Below are 27,950 nucleotides of genomic sequence, written 5' to 3' on the forward strand. Positions count from 1 at the left end.
TCTTTTGACCCCCTCCAGTGTGAGCATTACTTGGGCAATTACTTTCCCCGTAATGTAGCAGATGCAAGTTACAGATACTGAAACTACACAAGACCTTAGACAGATAAACATGTACCAGCGTGACTTTGAGCAGTCAGGACAATAGAGAGGACTTTTAATGCACAAAAGCAGAACAAAGGATCAAATCACACTAATAAATCAAATCAGAACAAAAACGAAAGCCTTGAGTGTGTGTTCGAGGAAGCCCAGACGCAGAAGGAATCCAGAGGAGTGATGCGCTGAGCGGGGTCCCGGGCTTCCATCTGTCAGAATCACTCATTCCAGAGCAGCAGAAATCTACCAGCGGAGTTTCCTGTGACTTCCGGCCTCGGCGAGGCAGGTTCAGGCAGCCTCAGGCTCAGCCCATGGGAGAGGCCTCCTCCCAATCACAGACCCTTCCTGGTGCCAGAGCTTGGAAGAACTGCCGCAGGATAGAAAAGGACCTCAGGGCAGCGCGGCTCGCAGAGCAGCCGGCCCGGTGCCAGGAGGAGGAGACGGCGCTGTGAGTAGATGGATGTCACTGGGCAGGGAAGCCAACAGCACTCTCTATAGTGGGGTTGCTTTCCTGGGAGGGGGTGCTAGGGGTCTGAAAGGGAAAGGAGAAGAAATGAATTTCCTGAGGCATAGTCTGTCATTTTTTGTACTTTAGAATATTGTGATTCTTTTACTTGAAGCTGTACAAATTGCTTTCTTAAACCCTCTGATATATTGTTCAGTTCTCAGAACTGAAATTAAAGTTCTACCTGGGGTGTTATTCCCCATTCCGATTCCAACCTCAAATTTCCTCACGACCAGGAAAAATCCAAGAACCCTGGGAAAACCTGTATCTAAATCTGACTAAATCTGAGAGAGACTCCTGTGTGGATGCCCAGTTTCCTTGTGCAGTCAGAAAAGCAAAAGGAATTTTAAGGAAAGGGGTCATGTTCTTTCTTAATAATCAGCCTCTTAGCCTAGAAGAGAAAAAGTTCCCCGATGGCTTGTCAGAAACCGTTTGGTCCTGCCAACTCGTAATGGGATTTGTGAGGCAGTGAGTGTACTCACGTTTCTTCTCTGCAAACAGTTCTGCTTAATAAAATGTGTCAGTTGAAATAAGTCAACAGATTAGCTTTATCTACAAATGTTATTTTTACATAATTTATTTTTACTCTTTGCCAATTAGTTGATCCACCAGGATCCGAAGGTCCTAAATATATTTTTTGTTCTAATGACATTTCTACACATAATACAAATTTAGTTTCAAATAATGCTGGTATTATTTTATGTTTATGTTTATGTTTCATGACCCACTTATAACTAGCTTTGAAGATTTTTAAATTTTTATTAATTTTAATGTCTTCATTTAATTAAAGACAATGTTTATTGATCATTTCTTGCCTAAATAGAGTCGCTAAGCACTGGAAGAAAGAGCTCACTTAGATTTTATACATATACACGTTTCAGTTATATATATATGTATATGTATATATAACTTGAGTTATATAATTTTCAAAATTGTAAAGAAATAAGTTTTCTTTTGATTAACTCTTCTTGATCAGGAGAAAAATTTCTTATTTTGCTTTCTGCTACAATAGACTTTTATGCTCTCTGCTATAATAAGCTTAAAAATCAACTCACCTATTTTTTTTAACTACCTGGAAAGAAAAATAGACTTGTAAATCCAACAGAGACCTTAGATACCATCTAGTCAAGAAAAACAAATGAAACCTCAGAATTTCTTTTTGACCTTTCTGCTTACATTCTTACCCAGAGCAAACACTGACCAGCCCTAGAATATGCTGGAATCTGGGCCTCACTGCCATGCGGGGCTATCCACGCCCCTGATGGGCCACTGCTCCCTAACTGAGGCAGACACCAAATTCAGGAGGAGGTATGCTGATCTCACCTCCCCAAGGAACCTCCATAGTCCTCCTGCCCTGGGGCCGGGCATCCTGCTGCCGTTGCCCACACCGGAGGTCCTCGCTTGGCTGAGAAGGCCTGAGCCATTGCTTGCATCTTGCTCCTTGACTTGGGGTGAGAACATCACAGCAGTGCTGTCCACTAGAACTCTCTGTGATGATGGAAATGTTCTATACATAACTGCTAACCACATGTGACTGTTGAGCACTTGGAATGTGCCTAGTACAACTAAAGAATGTATTATTTTATTTAATTGAATTAATTTGAATTTAAATAGCTACATGCAGCTACGAGTTACCATATTGGTCAGAGCGGGTGTAGAGCTTTAATGCAAGAGAAACTAATGGAGGCTGAGAGCCATGGTATCATGGCCATGGGAACCAGCTCCTCTTTTCAGCGTTCCCAGGGACTCCTCCTACCCTAAATTTAAGCAGAGCAGGAATTGTCCTCATCTAAAATCTCCACACCCATCTTTATTCTCGCCTCTAAGTCACACAGGCGTCTATTCCTGTCCGGGGTTTCAGGGTCAGGCCTAAAGCAACAGCATATTGTGTTTGTTTCTTCCTCTCCTGTTTCTCCTTTTTTTTTCCCTTTTGTTAACCCAATTTCTCTAGCATGAGCTAGAGTTTGAGGTGTGGTTTGTGTGTTCTCTGGTCCAACAAACTTGGGTGAGGAAGAGAGGCAATGAACTTGAAAAAAATGATCTCACACTTGGCGGGTGAGTCTCGCGTCTTTTTCTTCTGCTTGGAAAGTTGGTTTGTTTAGTTAGTGATGGTTTTGAGCCTTATTCAGTGTGTCTGGAAACATCAACACTACGGATTTGAATAATTTTTATAAGAAAACAAACTGAATGAAGGCACAAAAAAGAAAACTCTAGCCTTTTAAAAAATCTACACTCCTCAGAGCAAAGGAACTCGCAGAGTGTTGAGCAATTGGAGTAAATCATCCTGGTGCCAGGCCGCCGGGCAGTTCTCCACAGGGTGGGGCCCACGGGGGCCGTTCCTGCACATGGAAAACTTCGTGAGGTGAGATGCACTTTCAGTCAGAGGCAACGCTGTTTCTGAAGCGACAGCCACTATTCTGCCCTGTGCCCTCTACCAATCCCACTTTTTAAAATTCACCCCATTTGCTTCCTTTCCAGCCCTGCTAGGTTTAAAAAGAAAAAAAAATCCATCTAACACACATGAGGGAAGCGCTGTTTTGGAATAACATGGGAAAGTTTCTGTAGACCCCATATTTGAAATAGCTGCTACATACTGGGGCCTAAAAGGGTAGGGAGGAAGGGAAGACGCCCCCTATCACCAGAAGTCAGTCTCCATCCACAGACAGACAGCCCCACGCCCCTAGATCATGAGTTAGGACGCCATCTGTCTAGGCTCTGCCCTCTCCTTGGGCCTCTTTCCCTCTCGTGGTGTCTTTCCTCTCTCTCTGGAAATATGAGGAAGGAATCTGAGAAAATCATTCCCAGTGAGGCATTGACATTGATGCCTCGTCAGACTCCATGTGCCTCTTTTATAGGTATTGGCACTCTAATCAGGAGCAAAGGGGTCATTCTCTAGTCGTGGGATTTCAGAAATTGGGTGAGGAGTGAGGATGACTTTGAATGGAGGGTGAGGTGGAAGGCTCTCTCCTCGCCAGCTTTGTTTATGTGACTCCCCCAGTGGCTTAACTTGTAAGGGAAAGGCAGGCTCAAGGGCAGGGCATTCAGAGTTTCTCTTAATTTTAAAGAAAAGTAAAGAGAGGTGGTATCTCTCTACCTTAAAAAGAAGAATGCAGGGCACCCTGGTGGCATAGTGGTTGAGTTCGCACACTCCACTTTGGCAGCCTGGCATTCACAGGTTCGGACCCTGGGCACAGACCTACACACTGCTCATCAAACCATGTTGTGGCAGCGTCCCACATATAAAAGAGAGGAACATTGGCAACAGATGTTAGCTCAGGGCCAATCTTCCTCACAAAAGGAAAAAGAAGAAGAATGCAACAAATTCAATAGAAGTCTGGCTTAAGGGTCAGGAGATCAGGACTCAAATCTCGACTCTGCAAATGATACCTAGATGATTTTGAACAAGTCACTTCCCCTCTTGGAGCCTTAGTTCCCTCATCTGTACACTGAGGGCACTGACTACAAATCCTCCAAGTTGGCAGCCAGAGCTGACATCCTGTGATGCTGTGAATGGACACATGGCCAATAGTGGCCTAGGATAAATGACACCTTAATTTCTCCCTCGTCGCATACCTTCTTAGTTAGACCAAAACTACCGAGAGTGTAGTCATTGACTTCTAGATGTGTCACTCATCAGTTAATTTGAAAGTTTATAATTTTGTTTCTTTAGTGCAGTTATTTGTCAAATTGACTTTTTAAATGCATGGCCATCTATTCCTTTGTGGATTCAGAATAACTTATTAAACAAACTTGGGTAAAGAAAAGAGGTAACAAAGTACCAGGCTAGATTGCCATGGCACAGGTGAGCAGGGAAGAAAAGCCACACACATGGACCCACCAAACAGGACACGGTTTGAGCTCCCTGGAGCGCTGTTTGCTCAGGGCAGAGAGGGAGGTGTGGAAGCAAGGATCTTTCTGGGCAAGGGTCGATGGGGAAAGAAGAGGTTTCAGCTGAACTTCAGAAGGTGGTAAGGAGTTCAGTGGGCAGAAATGAGAGCAGGGATTCCAGAGGCAGAGCCATCCGAAGCGCAAGGCCTCCTGGACGCATGATGAGGACGCTCCGAGGGTCGGAGGAAGGTAAGCAGCAGGCCCTTGGGAAGCTGGTGGGCTAAGGAGTTTGTGCCTTATTCCTGAAATTGCCCACCCTCTCTTCCATGTGCCAGAAGGAAAATGAAATGGTTGAGTCTGGACAAAGCCTGTAGATATAGGCAAGGGAAGTCATTGGTCTGTCTCCAAGAGCTCAAAGCCAGCAAGTTCCCAAATTCAAGTGCGACAGAGCAGTATGGGAGAAATCCGGATTTGAAGAGGTGGGTCGGCAGGAAAGAATGGGCGGACAAGTGGAGCCGTGAGGCATTAGGAAGTAAGAAGGAGCCTGTGGCTGAGGCGGTTGGTGGGGCGGGAGCTCTCCAGGGCTCCCCTTTAAATGGAGGCAAGAGGGAGCCTTGAAGGGGTTGAAGCAGGGGAGTGATGGAAACTCAGAGCTGCGATTGAGGACAGTGGGTCTCAAGACTGATTAAGGGACTGACACCTCGAAGGCACGTTTATCTTTGTGGAACACTACAAAGTGTGGATATATTAAATTTAAAGTAAGTAGATCATTTTGACCTAAATTCGTACTATAAACTGGATTCCAGCTAGACAGGTGGTAGCAGATACCTAAGACTGAAGAAAAATCTGAGAGGAAAATGCTTGAAATGACAAATTTTCATCATTAATTTTTCTTCAAATTAGGAAATGACTGCAATTACTCAATTTTGGCATCAAAATATGTTGCCCCAGTAGGTGGACTCTCTGTGCTCTGTATGATCATTCGAGAACGTCTGCTTTAGAAAGTTCGCTCTGGCATCACTGTGTGGAAGGGAGACAGAAAGTGTTGACTTCATCTGAGCCAGATGTTAGGGGCTGGCATCTGAACTGGAAGGAAAGGGTAAAATGGTCTCAGGAAGCATCAGAAAATGATCATTTATTTCCTCCTGTAAAAAATATAAATCAATCCAAATCAAGGGGTGTATTATTCAGGGTTCTCCACAGAAATGGAACCAATAAGATAGAGAGAGAGAGAAAGAGGTTCATTTTAAAGAATTGTCTCACGTGGTTGTGGAGGCTGGTGAGCCTGAAATCTGTAGGGCAGACCAGCAGCCTGAAAATTCAGTTAAGAAGTTGATGTTGCAGTCTTGAATCTGAAAGTGGCCACCTGGAAACTCTGACAGCGTTTCTATGCTGCAATCTTGAGGCAGAATTGCTGCTTCTTTAGGAAACGTCAGTCCTTGCTCTTACACCCTTCGATTGACTGGGTGAGGCCCACCACATTATGGAAGGTAATCTGCTTTACTCAAGGCTACTGATTTCAACGTTAATCACATCTAAAAGACATTTTCAAGCAATATCTAGACTGGTATTTGGCCAAACAACTGGGCACCATATTCTAGTCAAGTTGACACATAAAATTAACCTTCCCAGGGTCTCTGTTTCAATACTTCCTTATCAGGCAGGCAGACCAAAACTCAAGAAGTTATTAATTTCTTAAGGCACAGCTACTACCAGGCCCCAGAGAACACCATAGTTTATATTCTGGAAGTAGAAAAGGGTCCATTTGTCCCTCCCTTTTTTTCTCTCTCCGTGCCTATGCCCTTTGGAGAGGTCAACAAATTCATAATTTTGTTTTAATAGCCATCAGTGTGGAAATTTATCAGAGTTTTTCTTCTTTTAACCTAAATAAGTTGATGAGTCTGTCCTTATGCATGGGCATTTAATAGCCTTCCAAGAGCCCTAGCTTAGCCAGGTCTGATTGTTTCCTCTTGCAGGAATCACGCTGCCCCCGCCTTGAAGTGCCCCAGGAACACAGCCCTTCCTAACATTCCGCCAGCTGTCTAGAATGGAAGTAAACTCACTGGCCTCCGTTGCCCGGGGGTCTTTCCTAGAAGTTTTCCACTGAACGGGAGTCTTCTTGACGCAGAGACTGCGTAATATCAACTTACACATTTTGACTAGGATTTTCCAGCTTCACTCTTGAGTGTCTTCCAATGTCTTGGGTAGCTGCCTCTGAGCTCAGTAATTTGCCTACATGTTTCATTTGTGTTAGTTCTAGAATGGTGGTTTCCAACCACTCTGGCTAGCCACATGGTTAGAAGTTTAGACCTGACGCGGGGAAGCTCTGGGAGGCCCAGGCTCCCCGCTCCTCTTTCGGCCAGATTTTGATCAGCTTTTGTATATTAGAGTTCCACGTTGAAATCATAGTTCCATGAGTCCTTTGAAAATGTGGCTCTGTTTTAAAACAAAATTAAATCACTAGCTTCAGGTGCCCTCACCACTCCCTAGTCTATTAGCTCTGGTCTGTCTGCTTCAGGAAACCGAGGCAAAAGTAAAGGAAATTAATGTTGGATGGGTAACTAATATTGTATCAGAACTTCACATATATTCTCGTTTAATTTTCACGGTAACTCTCAGCATGAGGATTACGATACCCATTTAGAGATGAAGCTGAACAGGATTAAGTAACCACCCGAGGTCACAAAACTGCTGAATGGTGGAGCTAAGATTCAAACCCAAGTCAGTGGAAAGCCCATGTTCTCTCTACTTCACCAAACTCTCTACTTGTTCTGCAATAAAGGTGTAGGCAGAAAATTCACTCATGCATTCACTCATTCATTCAAATAGACATTTTAAAATTTACTTTATCTGCTCTTTTGTTTAGCAAAATAATCTATTGCATGCCTACTATGTGTCAGGCACTGTGCCACTTTGGACCTAGAAAGACAAATAACACAGGGTCCCAGGGCTTCGTCCTGCTTTGGAGGACAATAAAGTGCAATAAAGTGCAGGAAGCCATTCATAGGTTGATAGCAGGAGGAAAGAATGCACAAAGGGAGCAGGATGGAGTCCCCTCTGAGTCCCTTCTGTGTCAAAGAGAAAGCAGCCCAAGCACAGAGGAGGACCTCGAGGGCCATCCCTGCACCACCTCGCAATCCGGAGCAGAGGCCCCAGAGCTGGCTGAAGCAGGATGGCCGAGGCCCAGCGTTGGGTGTTAGCTGTTCAGGAATGCTGATGGAATGCACACAGGGCCCCTCCCTCGCAGACATGCTGCTTGGTACCTGCCTCTCGCCACACCCCAAGCGCAACTGAGAAGCTTTCTTTCCTTCCCCAAAAAGATTTTTTCCCCCATGAATCCTTCATGGGGAATAAAAATCGGCACAGACGGGTAAGGCTTCCTCCAGCAGAGCAACCGTTGAACAGGGAGCAGAGGGAAGGTGGGAGGGGCAGCTTCACCTCAACCTGGGAGCCTTTGGCTGTGGGCCCAGTCACCATTACAACCTCCCTCCTATGGCCATAGCCCAGTAGGCCACCCCTCCTGAGCATCCCCCTGGGAATTATTTGTCATTTCCTACATTTGTAAACAATCTGGGTGTTTGCCAACCACTCGTGCCTCTTTTATCTCAGTGATCACAACCACTCCATCAAACAAGTTGTGTTTTACCCATTTTGTAAGTGAGGAAGAAGACCTGGGTGGCATTGCCCAGGGTTATAGCGTGAGGACTGAGCAAGACGGGGCTTTGAACCTGGGCGTTCTGACGCCAAGTCCAGTGTGCTCACCATTAGACCACAGCCACCGGACTACACTGTGAGGTGCCAGAAGCCCACCCTTGGCTCCCTAACGGCCACCCCTCTTGATATTTGCAGTCTTTTGGGGAGTACAACAAATGTTTTGGGTCTTCTAGACACCAACCTAGTCTAATTGCCAGTGGCCAAGGAGAGGCTGTGAGATGCAGACTCTCTGCCCGGGTGCACCTTCTAACAACTTCGGTCCCGAGGTGGCGGTGCGAGAGCTGCAGGTTTGGGATACATTTAGACAGATTTTCTGTGAAAACGTGTGGGTGCGGCCTGGGTTTGAGGAAAATGTGCCGCTATTCATGCAGTGTGAGCAGCTAAGGAGACAGGAACCTAGAGAAGTAAGTGCAACGGGCTCGTGATTCCAGCCTTCACAAAAGCACGATCTTCTGAGCAGGAAGCTGTGTCTACCCTCCTGCTCCCAGGGCTGGCAAGGAAGCGAGGCAGCGGCTTCTGGTACTGAAAAGATTTGCTCTGCGGCAGGACTTTACAAACGGGAGAGGGTTAAGTAAACGATCTGGAGCCAGGCAGACCTGGGTTTTTTTTTTTTTTCCTTTCTGCTTTTTCTCCCCAATCCCCCCAGTATATAGTTATGTATTTTAGTTGTGGGTATGACCTGGGTTTGAATCTCAGCGTTTGCACTTTCTAGCAATGAGGCCTCGGGCAGGGTAATTAATCTCTTCAAGCCTCCTTGTCTTCGTCTGCAAAATGACAAGAAACCAGATTCTCCCCTGGACCCTCTGGAAGGAGGGCAGTTCTGCTGACACCTTGCTGTTAGCCCCGTGAAACTCATTTCACACTGCTGGCCTCCAGAAGTGTAAGAGAATACGGTCATGTGGTTTGAAGCCATTAAGAATGTGGTAACTTGTTACAGCAGCCATAGGAAACGAATGCAGATTTTGGTAAAAATACCCATCTCTCAGTTGACAGGATGAACAGTAAGTGCCCAGCATGCACCGAGAACATTGCAAGTGCTCCTTAAATGACAGCTTTCCTCATCATTTCATTATTTTGGAAGAGAGGAGTGACTTTCTAAGTTGTTAAGTGCCACTGATGCCAGAGGCCTGAAGGAGAAGAGAGAATGTAGTGAGGCAGGAGAACAACCTAGTGGTCAGCGACTTCAGAGCACCTTGCCCATCCACACGTTCCTGCCCCTCCTCAATCCAGCCCCCGCCTCCCCAGGGCGGCCTCCCTGGCCTTTCTTACCACTGGCCTGTCTAGATTTCTCCAGTCCACGCATCTTGTTGCTCAAACCAAGCTCGTGTCTGCCTCCTTCCTTCTCTCTCCCACTCTTATCTCACTTCCCCACCCTCACGCTCACTCTTGCAGTTTTCCCACTGAAAATTCATTGGTCTCTTCCCCTCTTTGTAAATCTCTGTGTAGTGGAGTCATCTTTGGGAAAATATGCATGTTATGGGGCACAATTGGGTCATCGCTGGGGCCAAATTCCTTGTTCAGGGTCCCTTCAGCTCCTTTCTGCCCCCAGAAAGCCCCTCTTTGGTGCACAACCCTACTCTCCCCCTTTATTCTACTGGGCATGGTCATTTTTGCTTTGAATCCGTGTTGCTGTAATCACACTTTAAATTCCTTGAAAGAACGAATGGTCTTCTTTCTGTTCTTTAAGCCCAACTAATCACCACCAATAGGCCACCACCTGGCAAATGGGTTCATAGTCAGTACCGGTTGGTGAATTTGGCCTCTCCAGATTTTTGCCCTTTGCTCTCTATACTTATGTTGTCTGAACTTCTACCTGTCACAGTGTATTTATTTGTGTTTCTAGTTCAGATGGTAACCCGACCGGTCAGGAGTAATGTCAGTGCATACCAGTAACGAATCTGACAAGGTGACTGATCTGGCTGCGTGAGGAAGGTTCCCCCTGGGTGGGGTCGGTGCATTAACTCCTTCAGGGCACCCGGGCTCCACTCAGTCTAGTGTGCGACACTCACTGGAAGGAATGAGTGACCTCTCTAAGCATGAAATGATATTTCCAAGCATAAAGAAATGAACGGGATTTCTAAGCAGGAACTACACATAGGGATCTGGTACCAATAGCCCAAATTCTTCTATTCATTCAGCAAACATTGATGGAGTACCCCTTATATGCCAATTCTGGGCCAAAAACACTCATAAATTTTAATTCCTTCAATTCCCATAGCTACCCAGGTGAACAAGTAAGGGAAATATTTAAAGATGTTTAAGATTACCTGGAGGTTGTTAGTGCTCACATTAGAATGTATCAGTGAAGTTAAAATTAAGCAAGGTCTAGGTCAAATTAGAAGGCTTGCTTCCCACTGATCCCCTGCACAAACCAGGACTTCGGCCAAACTGATTCATTTGCTCTCCCTGGGGACCTTGCTCGTCTAGCTCTCTACGCCTCGACTTTCCCTTTCCCTCGAATGTCCCCCGCCCCACCTTCCTCCCACACCCACTCAGCTCTAGTCTGCTTAGCAAAACCACGCAGATTCTGCAAGGCTTACATCTTCCCTCCTCGGAACTCCCACAGAGCCTAGGGTCTTCCTAGATGAATTAGAATGATTTAGGAACATAGCTTCGCTACTAGAGAATGAAATCCTAGAATACAACAATCTCCCTTACATATCTTTGTATATCTCACAGCACAAGTTGTATTATTTAATACATTTTTATTTATAGCATGAATGCACGAAGTGATTAATTAATAAGGCAGTAAGAGATGCGGATGGCTTTTCTCCAGGTATTTCACGTACAAAAGCCAAAGTAATTGACCAAACACTTACCCTCGTATTCCTTCCAGAGAATCCTCAAAGAGGGAGACGCTTATTTTTGGTGGCATACAAAGCACTAAACCTTGTAAATAATTCTGGCAGCCAGTGCGGGCTGGGAGGGTGAGCTTGGTCTCTGGAGTCACATAGACCAAGGTCTCCAGCCTCCCGCTCACTGGTTGTCTGACCCCAGAGAACTTAATTTACCTAAATTTAAGCTTCAGTTGCCTCATCTGCAAAATGAGCCTCCTCACCCTTTCTCTTTCTCTTCCTACTCGGGTAATGAGAATCAGATGTGTGCATGTAAAGTATCTAGTGGAGTGGCACATAGAAGAGAGTAAACATCAGTCCCTCTTTTCTCCCCCACTTGTATGTCCAGGTACTTTTTTATTTGCCAACTGTTTTTGAAGATAAAATCTTCTGGAAATAATGCTTTTTAACAGCTGCCTAACAGTCCATGTGGGAACTGTCTGCCAACTCTGGCCATGGGATTACCCTTTGGGTTTCAGTTTGCCAGGACCAAACATGTGAAGAGCTAGACCAAGGACCCTCGTGTGCTTCGGGGCTGCCCGAAGTGATCGCCACTTCAAGTGTGCCTGTGGTGACTGGCGGGGCCTCAGTCCATCACTCAGAAGTACAGTTGTCCCCCATATGGCAGTTTTGCTTTCCTTGGTTTCAGTTACTCCCATTCAACCATGGTCCAAAAATACTAAATGGAAAAATCCAGAAATAAATAATTCATAAGTTTTATTTATTTAGTTTTTAAAGATTGGCACCTGAGCTAACATCTGTTGCCAATCTTCTTTTTTTCTTCTTCTTCTCCCCAACGCCCCACAGTACATAGTTGTATATTCTAGTTGTGAGTGCCGCTGGCTGTGCCATGTAGGATGCCGCCTCAGCGTGGCCTGATGAGCGGTGCCTTGTCCGCGCCTGGGATCCGAACCAGTGAAACCCCAGGCCACCGAAGCTGAGTGTGTGAACTTAACCACTCGGCCACAGGGCCGGCCCCAATTCATAAGTTTTAAACGCACACTGTTCTGAGTAGCGTGATGAAATCTCGTGCCATCTTGCTCCATCCTGCCCAGGATGTGACTTGTCCCTTTAACCAGGGTATCCAAACTGTATAGGGACCCGGCTGTTAGCCACGTAGCAGCCTCTCAGTATCAGATCCACTGTCGCGGTTTCGCAGTGCTTGTGTTCAACGAGCCCTTATTTTACTTAATAATGGCCTCTAAGTGCAAGTGTAGTGATGCTGGCAATTCGGATGCCAAAGAGAAGCCGTAAACTGCTTCCTTTAAGTGAAAAAGTGAAAGTTCTCATCTTAATAAGGGAAGAAAAAAATCGTATGCTGAGGTGGCTAAGATGTACAGTAGCTTTTACTACAGTATATTGTTAGAATTGTTTTATTCTATTAGTTATTGTTGTTAATCTCTTATTGTGCCTGATTTATAAATCAAAGTTTATCATAGGTATGTCTGTACAGGAAAAAACATAGTATATATAGTGTTCAGTACTCTCCATGGTTTCAGGCGTCCACTGGGGGTCTTGGAACGTATCTGCTCCAGATAAGGGGGGATGACTGTACGTGGTCTGTATACTCCGTATGCTAACGAACTCCTGAAAGTCACTGACTGTGGCCTGGCAGTATTTACTTTTTTTTGTTCTTTATAAAATTACAGTGATTACTGAGCTTAGTGCCCAAATTGGTTTGGATGATTTGGAACACAGCAAGGCAACACACAGCGGCGTGATTCGGTCATGTCAGGGGACGTCAGCAGAATTGTCACCTGCTTCTATTAAGTAGTAATGTTCTCCACTGTGTCTGCAGCTGCTGGGGGATCCTGAAGATGGCCAAGGACGACTCCACTGTTCGTTGCTTCCAGGGCCTGCTGATTTTTGGAAATGTGGTTATTGGTGTAAGTATTGAGTATTTTTCAGGACATTCTGCTTTTCCTGTAATCATGATTTTAGATCAATCAAAAGTGAAAGTTTAGAGGAAAATAATGATATAATTACTGGCTCCCTACATCTTTTCTTTATTTTAAGAAATGTGTTAGTAAAATATGCCAGCTAGAATTGAACTATATAAACAATCATATATAACTACGTAATATGTCAAAAGACCATGGTTAAAAAAAATAGATATTGCCCTCCCAACTTTAAAACAGGAGAATCTAAAAAGAGCCATGTCAACCACAGTCAGCGTCCACGCCCTTCCCACCACACACACGCTTCGCGTTTCTTTGCTATTTCACCTTGGTTTGACTTCCCTGGGACTCTGCTGTTAAGGCTGCTGGGGACAGATGTTTGCATCTTCCTGTTCTCCTCATACAGAAGCCAGCACCAGGATGTGAGAGTAGCTCCGAGGCCAAGGTGTATGGGCACAGAGTGGTGAGAGAGCACTTAACAGTCAGGATCTCTGGCTCTTGACCCAGCTCTGCCTCTGACTCCATGTGACTTTGGACAAGTCACTGCCTTTCAGGGCCAAGATCCCTCATCTATAAAATACAGGGGGTGGGAAAGAGGACCACCAAGGTTCCCTCCAGCTCTAACATCTAGTGGCTCTCTGGCACTGATAAATATGACCACGGCCGGTTGAAATATTACAGTCCAGGAATTTGGGTGACGGGCAGTGGGAGTGGGGTGGAAGATTATCTTCACACTGGAAGATGTTGTTTGAATGGCTCATGCCCCAAGGACTTTATAGACGGTCTGAAATTGTTTGGGTCTTTTCCCAAACAGCAATAAGACAGAGTGACATGTGGAAGGAGGCATGCAACCAATTAGCAGCTGGAAGGAGCTATGTGATTTCCTGGCTATGAAGAGTTTAAGTCAGTTGCTTAGAGCCTATGCAGAGGACAGAGTTAGTCTTTCTTCCTCACCCACTTCTCTACCCCCTTTCCCAAGGCTGCTCTCCTGGCCGCCAGCCTGACAGAACCCTTTCTGCCTCCAGATGTGCGGCATCGCCCTGACCGCAGAGTGCATCTTCTTTGTATCCGACCAACACAGCCTCTACCCGCTGCTTGAAGCCACCAACAATGACGACATCTATGGGGCAGCCTGGATCGGCATGTTTGTCGGCATCTGCCTCTTCTGCCTGTCCGTTCTAGGCATCGTGGGCATCATGAAGTCCAACAGGAAAATTCTTCTGGCGGTGAGACCTTAAAACTCTCTACAGCTGTCTCCTGGACCAATTTTGATGGATTGTTTTTCTTCCCTGAGCATCCTGCTTTGGCTTTCGCAGTGTAGGTGGGAGCAGAGAGTGCCAGCTGAGGAGTGAGGAGGGAAGGCTCTCCCTGCAGGGAAGCTTGTCCGTGTGGGGGCAAGGATGCCCTCCATTATTGTAAGACCAGAAGATTCTAGTACAGAGGAGACACATGGGGCAGGGGGAACCCTGATTTTCCAGATCTTTGCTTCTCCCACTGGTGTCTGCACGTGCCCGAAAGGTCCAGCTAGGACCTACATAGGCCACAGGAGAGGCAGAGTGTGAACTTGATAATTAGATTTTTTTCTCTAGACAATCAGTAGTTTAAATATTATTTGACTATTATTCAGGCATTGATACATTAGGATATAAAATGCAAAATAGGTGTGAATTTTTAAGAGAAAGTGTGAGCCTTTTCAGACATTTTTGAGCCCAAAGCCGATGATTTTGTAGGACCTGCACTTCTCATATGATGCATTCACTCTGATCGTCGGGGCCCCTGGGAAACCTAGATGCCCCCACTGCAGAGGACAGCTTCCTCTCCCGCCTGCCTGTGGAGGCTCTAACTCTGCACACCACAGAGGGGCTTCTGCCAAGCCACAGACGACAAGGTTGCGCCCTGCCTTTGCAGATGGAAGCACGTTTGCAGCCGGCAGAGCTAAGAACCTTCATACTGGGTCTAGACCTCTACTCTGGCCCCAGCAGTTTCTCACACTGTGATGGGGCCCCACTTCCACTCCCCACCCTGAAATAACTCATCCCCAAATGCCACAGAACCTGAGTTCCACCTTTATGGAACGAGTCCAGCAACCTAAAGTGCTTGTTGATCTACTGTTCCTGTGATCTAACCTTGTCCTGCTACCCAGGGAATGCAGAACATTGACATTCTCTGCTTCCTTAGCGTGAGTAACTCCCGCCCCCACTCTTGCAGGGTGGGGAAATGAATGCAGGGAAAGGGACAGGAGAGGCAGGCGTCCCTAGAGACTAGCTTCACCTGCATCGCAGTCTCACTTTGGGCCACCATGTGTGCCTGCAGCCAGGAGAACTCAGCTGAGAGGGAAGCTTCTTCACCGTGCCCCCCAGAAAAGGAGCAGAGCACCCTCTAAGGGGCTGACGGAGAAACACCTGCACCCTGTGCCTCCTTTCTGGAGTGTCTCTAAGGGTCCTGAGCCTCCTTAAGGGGAGCCAGCAAAGCTCTTGACAAAGAACAAGGCAGCAACTAAGACAGGGGGAAATGTTATGAGGCCTCTGAAGATGCTCCTGCTGGTAAGGCGCCAAAGACTTTTTGTGGGCGGAGTGGTTAGGGCCCCAGAGGGTCCTGCTCAGACAGCCTCCCCGCCCTGGGCGAGAACTGTCTCCCCTGCTCTCCCTCACTAACCACAGAGGCCTTTCCCCAGAAGAATCCAAGGACCAAAAGCATAGGTGCAAGGCCGAGGAGGGCAAAGACGGAGCCCTGGCAAACAGTCCCGTCCCAGATTCAGAGGCCATTGCTTGTTCAGATATTTTCCAGCCATAAACAGGGGCAGTGTGGTGTGGAAGCATCTTGTGCACGCATGGGTGCATGCGCATGTCCACGTGCATGCACACACACACACACTACCACCACCAATAAAAACAACACACAGTGAGCTCTGTTTCATTCCCCTGACCTGATGTAACTGGACAGGTGGGGGATGAGAGAAGAATGCCAGTGAAGAGCTGTGCACCTGGAGGCTGTCTGTTCCTCCCTGATGAGACTGGACACCATCGGGGGGACAATGGGTATTAAGCACGATCCAGTTCATCGTTTTGTGACCTGTATAATTCTAAATTTTCAGTAAACCATAAAGAAAATTCCTCCTAAGGAGACGGGATTTATACGAGGCTCTACATAGTATCTGATGCACTAAGACCCTTGCCAGCTATTGAACAAACACACACACTCACACACACACACACACACACATATCAGTTCGTCTTTTTGGATTTGTTTTTCCCAGTTAAAATGGAAATGCAGAATACTGGACTGAGAAAGCTCTGTATTCAATGGTCGTTTGTTCTCTGGAAAAAGGAGAGAATTGAGCTGGTTACACCTAGCACCAAGTCTTGCTTCAAACAGCTGATAAATCAGGCTTTGTTGAATAACTACGTGAATGAATGAGTGGTTATATTTAGACTAATGTGCTGAAAAATAAATTAAAAAATCTGTCTTTGGAAGCAAATGCCATTCTCTTATTTCTCTTGTTTCCCTTCCAGTATTTCATTCTGATGTTTATCGTATATGGCTTTGAAGTGGCATCTTGTATCACGGCAGCAACACAACGAGACTTTGTGAGTATGGGCTCAAAAAGCACAGAGCAAAAATGAGCATCTGAATCATCACTATCATCATCATAGCAGCTGACATGTATTGAGCCCTTACTCCCTGCCAGGCACCCTAATGCGCACATTAATAATAAATACATAATTTTACTTCATCTTTATAGTAACCCTATGAAATAGGTATTATCACTATGGTCATTTTAGAGATTAAAAAAATGAATCTTTAAAAGGTAAAGTACTTTGTCCAAAGTTACACAGCTGGTGAGAGAAAGAGAAGAATCCTGAGTCCAGGCGGTGAGACTCCCAGCCGCAAGCTTCTAACTGCACGCTCCTCACCACCCTGCCAGGGCCACTGGCCCTCCAACAGCATGATCAATAGTCCAGCACATCGAAGACTCCTCCCAATGCATCATCCTGCTTTCTCTCCTTTCCTCCACTCCCTAGCCTAAGGCACCCTGCAAGGCCTGTCCACCCTGGTCTCGGTGGGGTGAGACCATTTCTTTGGAGATGGGGGACTTCAGCCAACCAGAGCGGCCTCACACCCACCCTACCCCTACTCGGTGCCTCTGAGCAGTTTTACCCCAGGAGACAATGTTCAGTGCCCCCAGCAACAGGCCGAGCAAATCACTTTCCTCCTTGGGGACTGACTGGTGAGCTAACTCTCCCTCTTTGCTGCTCCTTCCACCACAGTTCACACCCAACCTCTTCCTGAAGCAGATGCTGGAGAGGTACCAAAACAGCAGCCCTCCAAACAACGACGACCAGTGGAAGAACAATGGCGTCACCAGAACCTGGGACAGACTCATGCTGCAGGTAATGCCTGTGGTCTTGGGGAGATGGCACCTTGTATCTAAACCAGTATCCAGAGGTGTATGTATGGTTGGGAGTAAAGTCAAAGGGAGGGGACCACAGCCTCCAAGGGGGTTTCCTTCAAAAAGAGACTTGACATAGGCAAGTTCATCTATTCCCCTTATGGCAGGGGGTATGGGGTGTACACATGGCTCAGTGGGACCCTTAGATCTTCTATATTTTATTTCAAGCCACGATGCTGATTAGCTTCCATTTATAGGGATAATGACATTGTCAAGAAATTTAGATTAGTCACCCACTCTGCCCCTTGGAACTCAGACATCACTTACAGTAAAAGAAAAATGCCTCCTCCGCCCCACAGTGAACTCAAGTGGCACTTTTTGTCTCTTTGGCTCAGTTAGCACCTTTTCACACCTCCTATGGGCTAGTCCTGCTAAGGACCACGGGCTATGGCTTGATTTGGTCACCTGGTTTTCTCTGACTGGCAGTCATACCTTATATTCAAGTTTACCTCAAATACCATCAAAAGTCCACGTCTTTCAGAATATCCACTATCACCCCTACATTGCCATATGTATATACATTCTTTTCCCCTACACAAGCCCTGATCTGACCCAACTCTCACACTACCCCCTACACCCCTCCCCTCCCAAACACCACCGCTTCAGTCTGTCATCAGCAAATTCAGTTATAGTCTCCACCCCTTTTTGAACTCTCTCTTTACCCTCTATCTTCTATAATTTCCTTCCCTTCTTCCTTTTTTTTTTTTTTGAGGAAGATTAGCCCTGAACTAACATCTGCTGCCAATCCTCCTCTTTTTGCTGAGGAAGACTGGCCCTGAGCTAACATCTGTGCCCATCTTCCTCCACTTTATATGTGGGAGGCCTGCCACAGCATGGCCTGACAAGCAGTGCGTAGGTCCACACCCAGGATCCCAGCCGGCAAACCCCGGGCCACCAAAGTGGAATATGAGAACTTAACTGCCGCACCACCAGGCCAGCCCCTTCTTTCTCTTATTCTAATATTTCCATTCCAATATATTTTTTTTTTACTCCATTTGGACCTCCAATTCATTGGCCCCTTTTTCACCTTCTATGACTTCTCTGACTATAGGTCAAGTATGTTTTCCACTCTGTTAGCAAGATCTAAGCTCTTCAAATGAAACACGAGTGCTCACACCTTTGTTTGCTTATTGAAGTATAGTTGACATACAATATTGTGTTAGTTTCAATTGTACGACATAGTGATTTGATGTTTATTTACATTACCAAATGATCACCTGATAAGACTAATGACCATCTGTCATCAAAGTTGTTACAATATTGTTGACTGTATTCCCCATGCTGTGTATTATATCTCCTTGACCTATTTATTTTATGACTGGAAGCTTGTACCCTTAATTCCCTTCACCTATGTCAGCCTTCCCTCTAACCCGCTCCCCTCTGGCAACCACCACTTTGAACGTTCACACATTTGAAATATCCACTTACCAATTTTCTAAACCCCAGTCTGAAATAAGCCTGGCTCAAACTTAACCATTTTCCCCCAAAACGCTCAGGTCAAAGTACAGGATGATTATTTCCTTTGGTGAGATATTTTCATAAGCCAGTGGCAGAATAGGACATGCTTTTAAGACAGTTGACTTATCATCAAATTTACTTGGATATATTTCTTCTAAAAGTTGAGAGATGCCCATAGTTTTAATTTCTTCCCTTGAAACATTTTAGCAAAATTTATAAAAAGGAAGGAAAGTGATATGAATTGTTTTTATCCTCTATCCTCAATTCTGTCCAGGCTGTAAGGATATTAGTTTTGTGTTCATTAATTTTCCTTTCCTATGTGGAGGCATAGCTTTGTGCCACCAGGTTTTGGTTATTTTTTTTCCAGTTTATTTTCTCCCATTATAAAAGTAGAAAGTTAAAAATATAGAAAAGTTGGGGCTGGGCCAGTGGCGCAGCAGTTAGGTTCACACGTTCCATCCCGGCGGCCCAGTGTTCGCTGGTTCAGATCCCGGGTGCAGACATGGCACCGCTTGGCAAGCCATGCTATGGCAGGCGTCCCACATATAAAGTAGAGGAAGATGGGCACGGATGTTAGCTCAGGGCCAGGCTTCCTCAACAAAAATAGGAGGGTTGGCAGCAGATGTTAGCTCAGGGCTAATCTTCCTCAAAAAAAATATATATATATAAATGTATATATATATAGAAAAGTAGAACAAAAAGAATCACTCATAATTTCTTCACTACTAAAAATTTTAATTTTCTGGTTCTCAATTTGCTCATATGTAACATTAGAATAATTATACCTCTCTCACATTTTTGTATCAAGATAGTAGTATTTATTAAGTATTAGTATTTATTAATGGGCCCGACAATGTACTAGACACGCTAAGTGTATTAACAATTTAATCCTCACAACAACTCTATGAGGTAGGTACCATATTTATCCTAGTTTTACTGTTAAGAAAAATGAGGCTTAGAGAATTTAACTTGTCAAAGGCTACAGAGCTCATTAATGGCTAGTAAAGTAATAAATGTAAAGTATTTTGCAAACTCCGAGACATGTTATCAATATCTTCAGTTCTCATTTGGGGATTTTTAGTAAACACAAGATGTGGTACACTTTCCATATCTTCTTTCTCCATAAAACCTCAGTTGCTACATTGATGGCTCTAGTTCCGACTGTGGAAGAGAACTTTGTGTCTCTCCTCTGCTGACAGGACAATTGCTGTGGTGTAAACGGTCCATCAGACTGGCAGAAATACACGTCTGCCTTCCGGACTGAGAACAGTGATGCTGACTATCCCTGGCCTCGTCAGTGCTGTGTTATGAACAATCTCAAAGAACCTCTCAACCTGGAGGCCTGCAAACTCGGAGTGCCTGGTTATTATCACAATCAGGTGAGTCCTCTCTCCTCCCAAGACCAAGAGTAGAGGCCAGAAAGTTCCTCTACTCTTCATGAGGAAAATACTGGTTAACTGTAGGTCATAGTCTCTCGGTAAGAAATTCTGCATCTTTTTTCCTAAAATTCATGGTAACTATTTCCTTCTCTGTTAGTAAAATGTGAACGCTAACCTAGGGCTGATTGGGGAAACTTTACATTTTAATAAAATCAACAGAACATGAGAATGCAACAGCAAAATCCAACTTTGTTTAAATGAAAACTATTTGTACAAGGTGGAGAATTAGTATTTCAAAAACTATTTACATTAAACAAAGATTTGCTCTTTTTTGCAAACTGTACATTGGAAGGGATGATATACAAAGAGAACATTTTGCCAGTTCCAAAGCAATGGGAATTGCTGAGGGTAAATGCAGTAATTATATATCCACATTCCTTAGGCAGTGGTAATATAGGATGGTCTTAATAAAATATTAGATTGGTGATTTGGGTAGAAGGGAGTTTACATACAGATGGTTTTTGAAAAAGTGTTTCCAGCCTAATGAGGATGATGTGATGATCGTGAAAACTAACATTCAGTGAATATTTACTAAAAGCCAGATACTGTTCCAAGAGCCATACATATATCAACTCATTTAACGCTCAAAGGCAGGTGCCAGTATGATCCCTATTTTATGGATGAGGAATTGAAATATAGAGATGCTAATAAGTACCTTGCCCAAGGTCAATCAGCTAGTAAGTGGTTGAGTCAGGATTCAAATGCTAACAATCTGGCCCCAGATCCCAGACTCTAGGCCAAGAAAGAATTTGGTAATAGTTCCGAAAAGCCCTGCAGAGAATGCTCCTATACTTGTGGTCAGCCTCCGAAATGGTGTACACTGCTTCGTGAGTTTGTGTGCCAGTTCACTCAATAATTGAGAAATGTCAGACGCTTTAGTCTTGGAGTAAGTAATACAAACTGCACTTCAGAATGAAGGGCACTGGACTGCTGACCATCCCACCACACCTGGCATGGTGCCTGGACTTGGATTGGTTGCATTAATCCAGAAAAGGATGTGAGAGTGACACAGATTATTTTGCAGAGTCTTTCAAAACAACCCTCATTTAGCTCTTCAGCAACATTGTTTTGGCATCATTTTAATCAGTTATATTCAGACTGCTATAAAATTAAATTCATTGCCTATAATCACAATATGCAATATAACGATCACTCTCAGGAGTAATAAAATGCTTTTAATATTTCAACACTGGAACTGGCCCATGCAGACATAACTTGATTGGACTGTAATTGCATACAAACTATGATCTCTTGGAAGGGGACAGAAAAGGATGTCTGCCCTCAGATAATCAGTTTATCTCTCAGCAACACTATTCTCACTGGCACATGTAACATTCCAGTAATGAGGGAGCTCCACATCTGTCTTGACAACCCTTCTAATGCCGTTTCTCACAGTTCTTTGGCCTCACTTTGTCCTTAACATTTCCACTTCCACTGCCCATCAGTGGCACCACAAGTACAAACTCATTATCACTCAACCCCACTCCCCAACCAGATTGCTGAATCCTGAACTCCCTCTCTCTGTCTGACTCTCTGTGCTCCTGCTTTCTCAGTCTCACTCATTCTTCACCCTTGAATAATCTCTTATCTATTAATCCTTTCCACATCTCCCTACCCGTCCCCCAGATTCTTACACACCACCCTTCTCTCTGAGTCCTGCTAATTCTCTTAGAGCAATCCTTTTCTGCAAAGCAAAATATGCCACCACAGTACCTGATCCACTTTACTTGTACTATTGCAGTTGACACCTTGAACTATATTATAATTATTTACTCACAAGTCTATTTTTTCTATAAGTAAGTCTCCTTGAGGGCCATGCATTATTCAATTCTGTATCTTCAACACCTAGCATAATGCCTGGTACAAAGCAGGCATCAATTAATGTTTGGTAGGTGGGCGAATGGCTCTCTTTTTCACATCCCTATTGTAGGTTTTCAAGATCTACATTCTACAAATGAAGGCTAATAAAATTAGAGAAGCCATCATAAGTGTGGAAATAATAGAAATCAACCAGAACCTCACATAACTTGTGAGATGCAAATGTGGGCATTCTTGCATCTTGGGCCATCTGCCCCAGAAATGCTGTGTGCAAATTCTGATCTCTCCACCTCAAGAACATTATGATGGAATGAAGGAAGATCAAGTTCAGCACCACTTCACTTATGAAAAAGCACTAAATGAGAAAAGGTGAAAAAACTGGCCTTTGTCTGTGAGCTCCATGAGGGCAAGAACCATTTCTACGTTGTCGTAGCTGCATGCCCAGCCCAGTCCTGGCACCTGGCATAGGTGGGCTCATGTACATATTATTAGACAAACGACTACCTCCCAGGATGGTCAGGAGGCTCAAGTGAGTAACGGATGTAGGAGGGTTTGTGAACCATCAAGTGTGTCACAGATGACACTTGTAATCATTACTTCTTATCACGTTCCATTCATCCTATCAATGTCAGTTAGGTGCCTACTTTGTGCCAGACACTTGTTCTAGGTTCTAGAGATTCAACAATGAGCAAGATAAATCTCCACCCTTGTAAAGCTTGCACCATAGTATGGGAGGCAGACAACAAAGTTACCAAACAGATACATGGTAAATTCCAGGTAGTGATAAATGCCATGAGCAGAAATAAAGCGGAGTAAATACATAAAGAATGATGGGGAAAGGGTATTTTTCTCTATGGTTGTCAGGAAAGGCTTTGTTGAGATGATTTTTGCACAGAGTTCTGAATTAAGTGAGGAAATGAGACCCTGGAAGATTGGGGAAGAGAGTTCTAAAGAAAGGAAGAAGCAAATGCAAAGGCCCTGAAATGGGAGCACTCGTAGCTTTTTGGAGGAACATCATGGAGATCAGTATGGCAAGACCAGAATGAGTGAAGGAGAAGCAGAAGGCAAGGATGGACCCAGATTTTGTAGGGCCTGAAGTTTATAAGATTTGTAGGGTTCCTCCTTAGGAAAAACAACAAAACAATACACATACAGCATTACGCACAGGACCTTGAAATGGTCTTGCAAGTAAGGAGTCCTGAAGCTTAAGCTCATTAGCTTTACAGTGAAACTCTGTTAGTGGAAGCTGGGATCACAGAGAGAAGCAGGGCCATGTCAGACAGTACCTCACGGGCCATCGTGAGGACTTAAAATTCCATTTTAAGGGTGGTGGGAAGCCATTTTTTGGAGTAGCAATGTGAAGTGATCTGATTTATGTCTTATAAGCATCCCTCTGGCATTGTGTGGAAGCCAGCAGGAGGCCAAGAGTGGCCTCAGGCCTCCTGGAGATCAGGTGGGAGGCTAGAGTAGCAATCCTGGAGGGACGCCCTGGTGGACTGAGGTGGCTGCAGGAAGTACTAAACGTTTGGATTTGAGATATATTTTAAAAGTAGACCCAAAAGGTTTTGCTTAAGTATTTAATGTTGGATAAGAGAAAAACAATTAAGGATAATTCTGAACTTTGCCATTTGAGTATCTAGGTGAATGGTGGTGCCTGTAACTTAGACGGAGAAGAGTAAATGGGAGAGAAGTCAGGGCAGATGTAGCAAAAGCAGAGCATGTAAGTGGACTGACAAGGGACTGGGGCAGACCAGAAAGGACAGAACCTCAAGTGGCCACCTGTAGCACTGGGTGGAGCCTAAACTTCAACGTCAGCTCTCCAAGGACATTTCCCTCTGGACCTCAGTGGTTCCTGAAAACAGTCTGGGTATGGCATTTCCTAGGCTTTCCTGTGACCCCAGGGCTCTAGGAGAGGTCACTCAAATGGCAGGTCCAGCCCTGCACATGCGTATCACTCCAGCCCTTTGCACAGCGAGTAGAACAGAGTGCACCCCGTATGAAAACTTACTGGACCACGCATGAATGAATGAGTCGATGCATAAAAAATCAATCACTCTTTCGCACATACACTGTGGCTCTTCAAAGTCTCACTAGAATCCAGTAAATATATTGAAATATGATGTCAAATGAGAATTTAGAAAGCATGGCATAGGGGTTCCTTTAATAATTACAAAAAAAAAAGCCTCTGGTTTTCATAGACTGGAAGCACTTTTATTTAAAAACAAACAAATCAAAAAGTAACTCCGCCCTCAAACAAATCACCAATAAAATCTTGGGGGAGAAAAAAATTCAAATTTTACTAAGAATACTTTACATTGTCTATGTATTCAATACAAAAAAAAAACCCATTATGCTAAAATAGCAGCACCTTTGTTAGTTAGACTGAATGATAACGACACAAGTGAATGTGACATAGAGTAGTTGTTCAACAGGATTATTTCTATCCCCTTAGCAAAGCACTGGTAACACCTGGCTGTCCACAGGGATGTGGAAATAACCTGGTTATGTTAAACTAGACTTTGGACTGGCATTGATTCAAATAGCAATCAGCTTTCCCACCCATCTCTGACGTCTTTTGTTCTGGTTCCTCTCCCACCGATGGGGAACCGCCCCCTCCTCCAGGGCTGCTATGAACTCATCTCTGGACCAATGAACCGACACGCCTGGGGGGTTGCCTGGTTTGGATTTGCCATTCTCTGCTGGACTGTGAGTATTTCCTGGCACCTATTTTACTTCCGAGAAGACGATGATAAGGAGAGACCTTGAGTTTGCCCCCTGGTTAGCGCAGCCACACTCAGACCTGAGGACTAGTCAGGAAGCTGCTGGCACTAGAGCAAGGACACTGGATTCCCTTGGGAGATGGGGAGTCAACTTCCCCTACCATGAAAAGGACATGCCCTAACCAGATCCTTCTTCTGGCCGACAGGGATGCACCTGCCTGTACTCCAGCTCTACAGATCTCATTAATTTGGTCCAATTAGATATCAAAGACTGTCCTCTATCTAGCTGGCTCCTGCCTGACACTAACCTGCCTCGTCCCTTTCAAAGAGCTGCCTCCACCAGTCTCACCTTGTCCTTCTGCCCACCTTATCTGATGCGTGTGCAGCAAGAGGGTAGGGTAGTGGTCTCAGCCCTGGCTGAGCATTAACACCTCCTGAGGGAGCTTGGGGGAAAAGAAGCATGCCTGGACCCCAACGTCTGAGATTTTGATTCAGTTGACCTGGGGGCAAGATCCAGACTTTTAAAAAAATTTTTTCCAGATGATTCTAATTTCCTATCAGGATTAAGAACCATCGCATTCGGGAAGCAGTCCCAAACTTTTGGTTTCCGAACCCTCTAACATTCCCCAAAATTATTGAGGACTCCAAAAAGCTTTTGTGTATGGGGCTATATCTACTGATATTTATACCCTATGGGAAATTAACAGAGAATTATTTTAAGTACTTATTAATTCATTTAAAATAATAAACCAATCACAAGTTAACATTAACAATATATTTTTGTGGAAAAAGTGACTATTTTCCAAAGCAAAAAGATAGTGAGAAAAGTGGCCTTGCTTTACATTTTAAATCTCTTCAATGTCCAGCTTTAATATGAGACAGCTGGGTTCTCATATTTGCTTCTTCATTTAATCTGCTATAATAGTTGCTTAAGTTGAAGAATTTGAAGAAAATCTATCCTCACACTGATATGTACTTGAAAAACCAGGAATGTTTTGGTAGCTTTATTTAAAGATAATTGTGAATATTCTTTTTTGGTACCAAACAAAGCTTGAAAAGTAGTAGTTTCTTAAAGATTAGTTGCAATATGGAATCTGAAACTATGTCAACAAAATATTCAGACTATTACACGTTAAAATACATTACTTTGGTTGGTCTTGCAGTTTGCATAAATCTTTTATCCATTCATGATTCTATAACATCATGCATTGGTTATATAGGGGAAATATTGGTTCACTGTGTTATGCATATCTTCCAAATGTTGGCCGATTTCTTTATGCAGTACCAAGACATCACATTTGTTGATATTACCACATTGGAAAAGACCTCACGCATGGGGATGCTATCACGCGCATCACCACAGATGCACGTTCTCTGATTTTTCTTGACTGCTCAAATTTATCATCAGCAACAAATATTGTCAGTTGTTTTCCTTGAAGTGACAGACTCGCTTTGTAAATTTTCAAGAAAATGTCCGCCAAACACCCAATCTGAATAACCAGAGCTTGTCTGTTAGTCATTTTTTCGGGTAAAAATTGCATTTCATGAAAAACTGGCTAGTTCAGGGCACAACTCAATCACACAAGTGCTTTTCCTCAAGACAACCATCACATTTCAGTAGGCAACAAAACCGCCTTATGTACACTTCCTTTCTGTAGTGCAGAGTAGTCAAAACACGTGTACTCAAGGTCAGCATCTAATAAAATTAGGAATTCTTGGGGGCCAGCCCTGTGGCCAAGTGGTTAAAGTTCCATGGCGGATCTGCAAGAGACCCCCGGTATTCCAGCCCCTTGTCTGAGTCAACCATCTCGAGTTCTGTGGTGCATTCTTTAGAGGCAGCTGTTCCAGGCCACAAGCATCTTTGGGAAAAGAGGGAGTCCCCTGGGAGGAGAGGTTCAATAGTAGAAGCCAGAAACTCGTATCCCCAAATGGTACATACTAGAAATAGGACTCCACTGGAAGGTAATTAGTCCTGATGGGAAGAAGAATTTCCCTAGGGTGCTGGTTTAGCACAGAGTTGAGAGGGGCAAGCCCAGCAGACTGGGAGTCTAGGTGCAGCAGACGGGGGCAGGGAAGGAGAACGAGCAAGCTGCTCTGAGTGGCAGGATGGATTCAGTATTACTTCTGCCCTGTGATGTTGCTTACGGCAAGATTACTCGTAAAAATCCAGTGTGACCTAAGCCTCAATGAACGTAACTTCATTTTTTCCCCCCAGTATGTTTCTAAAACAATTTCTTATTTCTTTTTGTTTTGTTTTGTTTTTTTTCCTTTGTATTCTAGTTTTGGGTTCTCCTGGGTACCATGTTCTACTGGAGCAGAATTGAATATTAACCATAAAGTGTCATCGCCACACCACCTTCCCCCCGTGACTCCGGATTTGGTGCCGGAACCCCGCTCTCCTAATATTCCACATTTGTGCTCCACGGGAACACGTGCATTCTTCCTCGAATTACCCAGTCGGTTGGTATGGAGTTCCTTTAGGCTCTGAGGCTCCTGAAATTCTCACCACTAGTGTCTTCACCCTGGTCTAGGATTCTGCAACATTTTACAGACTGTAGGAAGGGAAGAATTTAGAAAGTCGCTAATAAGTCCTCCCATCTCTGGTTATTTTTAATTTGGGTGCGTAAAGACATTCACAGGAACCCCCGTTCTCACAGCAAGCCGCGTCTGTACTTGGACAGCAAATCCGTGTTTCTCACTACTTTCCGTCAGCTGACGGCTGTCCAGGTGAGAAGGAAGGAAAAGGCTGCTGAAATACATCCATCATCTTTGGCTTTGTCCCACGGTGGCCCCCACCTACAGAGACTCAAGTGATTCTCTAATGCCACCTCGGGATCCTTTTCTTCTCCAGGACAACACCCAATCTCGAGTTAACAATGGTTGAAATTTCCTCTCAGACATTGCCGAGTCAAAAGTGTTTAAGTAACCTCAATCTCTCATTAATTGAAAGTGTGTGGACTTTTTGGGACAAAGCAGGAGCCTGTTATATATTTTCCAGTCTCAACTTGAAAACTCTTTCAAACAGGAGCGAAGCAAGTCAACCACTAGAGGGGTGATTTGTGGTGATTTTTGTTTATTGTCAAAATATTTCTCTTCTGAGCTATGTTTCCATCTGTGGTCCTGAAGAAGGTTCTTCTAACTCAGCATCTGTTTGCCTAGTCTTATAAATAAAGAGGGCTTTTAATTATGTTCA

General features: G+C 44.5%; 1 protein-coding gene across 1 annotated transcript; it reads left to right on the plus strand.

The window, feature by feature from the left end:
* Window positions 1-239: 239 nt before the first annotated feature.
* UPK1B (uroplakin 1B) lies at window positions 240-27,950 on the plus strand. The gene is made up of 8 exons (XM_014829049.3): window positions 240-541; window positions 12,773-12,860; window positions 13,898-14,098; window positions 16,385-16,459; window positions 17,141-17,263; window positions 19,980-20,159; window positions 24,660-24,743; window positions 27,038-27,950. Exons 1-8 carry the CDS (start codon window positions 405-407, stop codon window positions 27,086-27,088), a joined length of 939 nt encoding a protein of 312 aa, XP_014684535.1. The 5' UTR covers window positions 240-404; the 3' UTR covers window positions 27,089-27,950.

This window comes from Equus asinus, chromosome 5 (genome assembly GCF_041296235.1).
Source record: "Equus asinus isolate D_3611 breed Donkey chromosome 5, EquAss-T2T_v2, whole genome shotgun sequence".
Taxonomy (NCBI): Eukaryota; Metazoa; Chordata; class Mammalia; order Perissodactyla; family Equidae; genus Equus; species Equus asinus.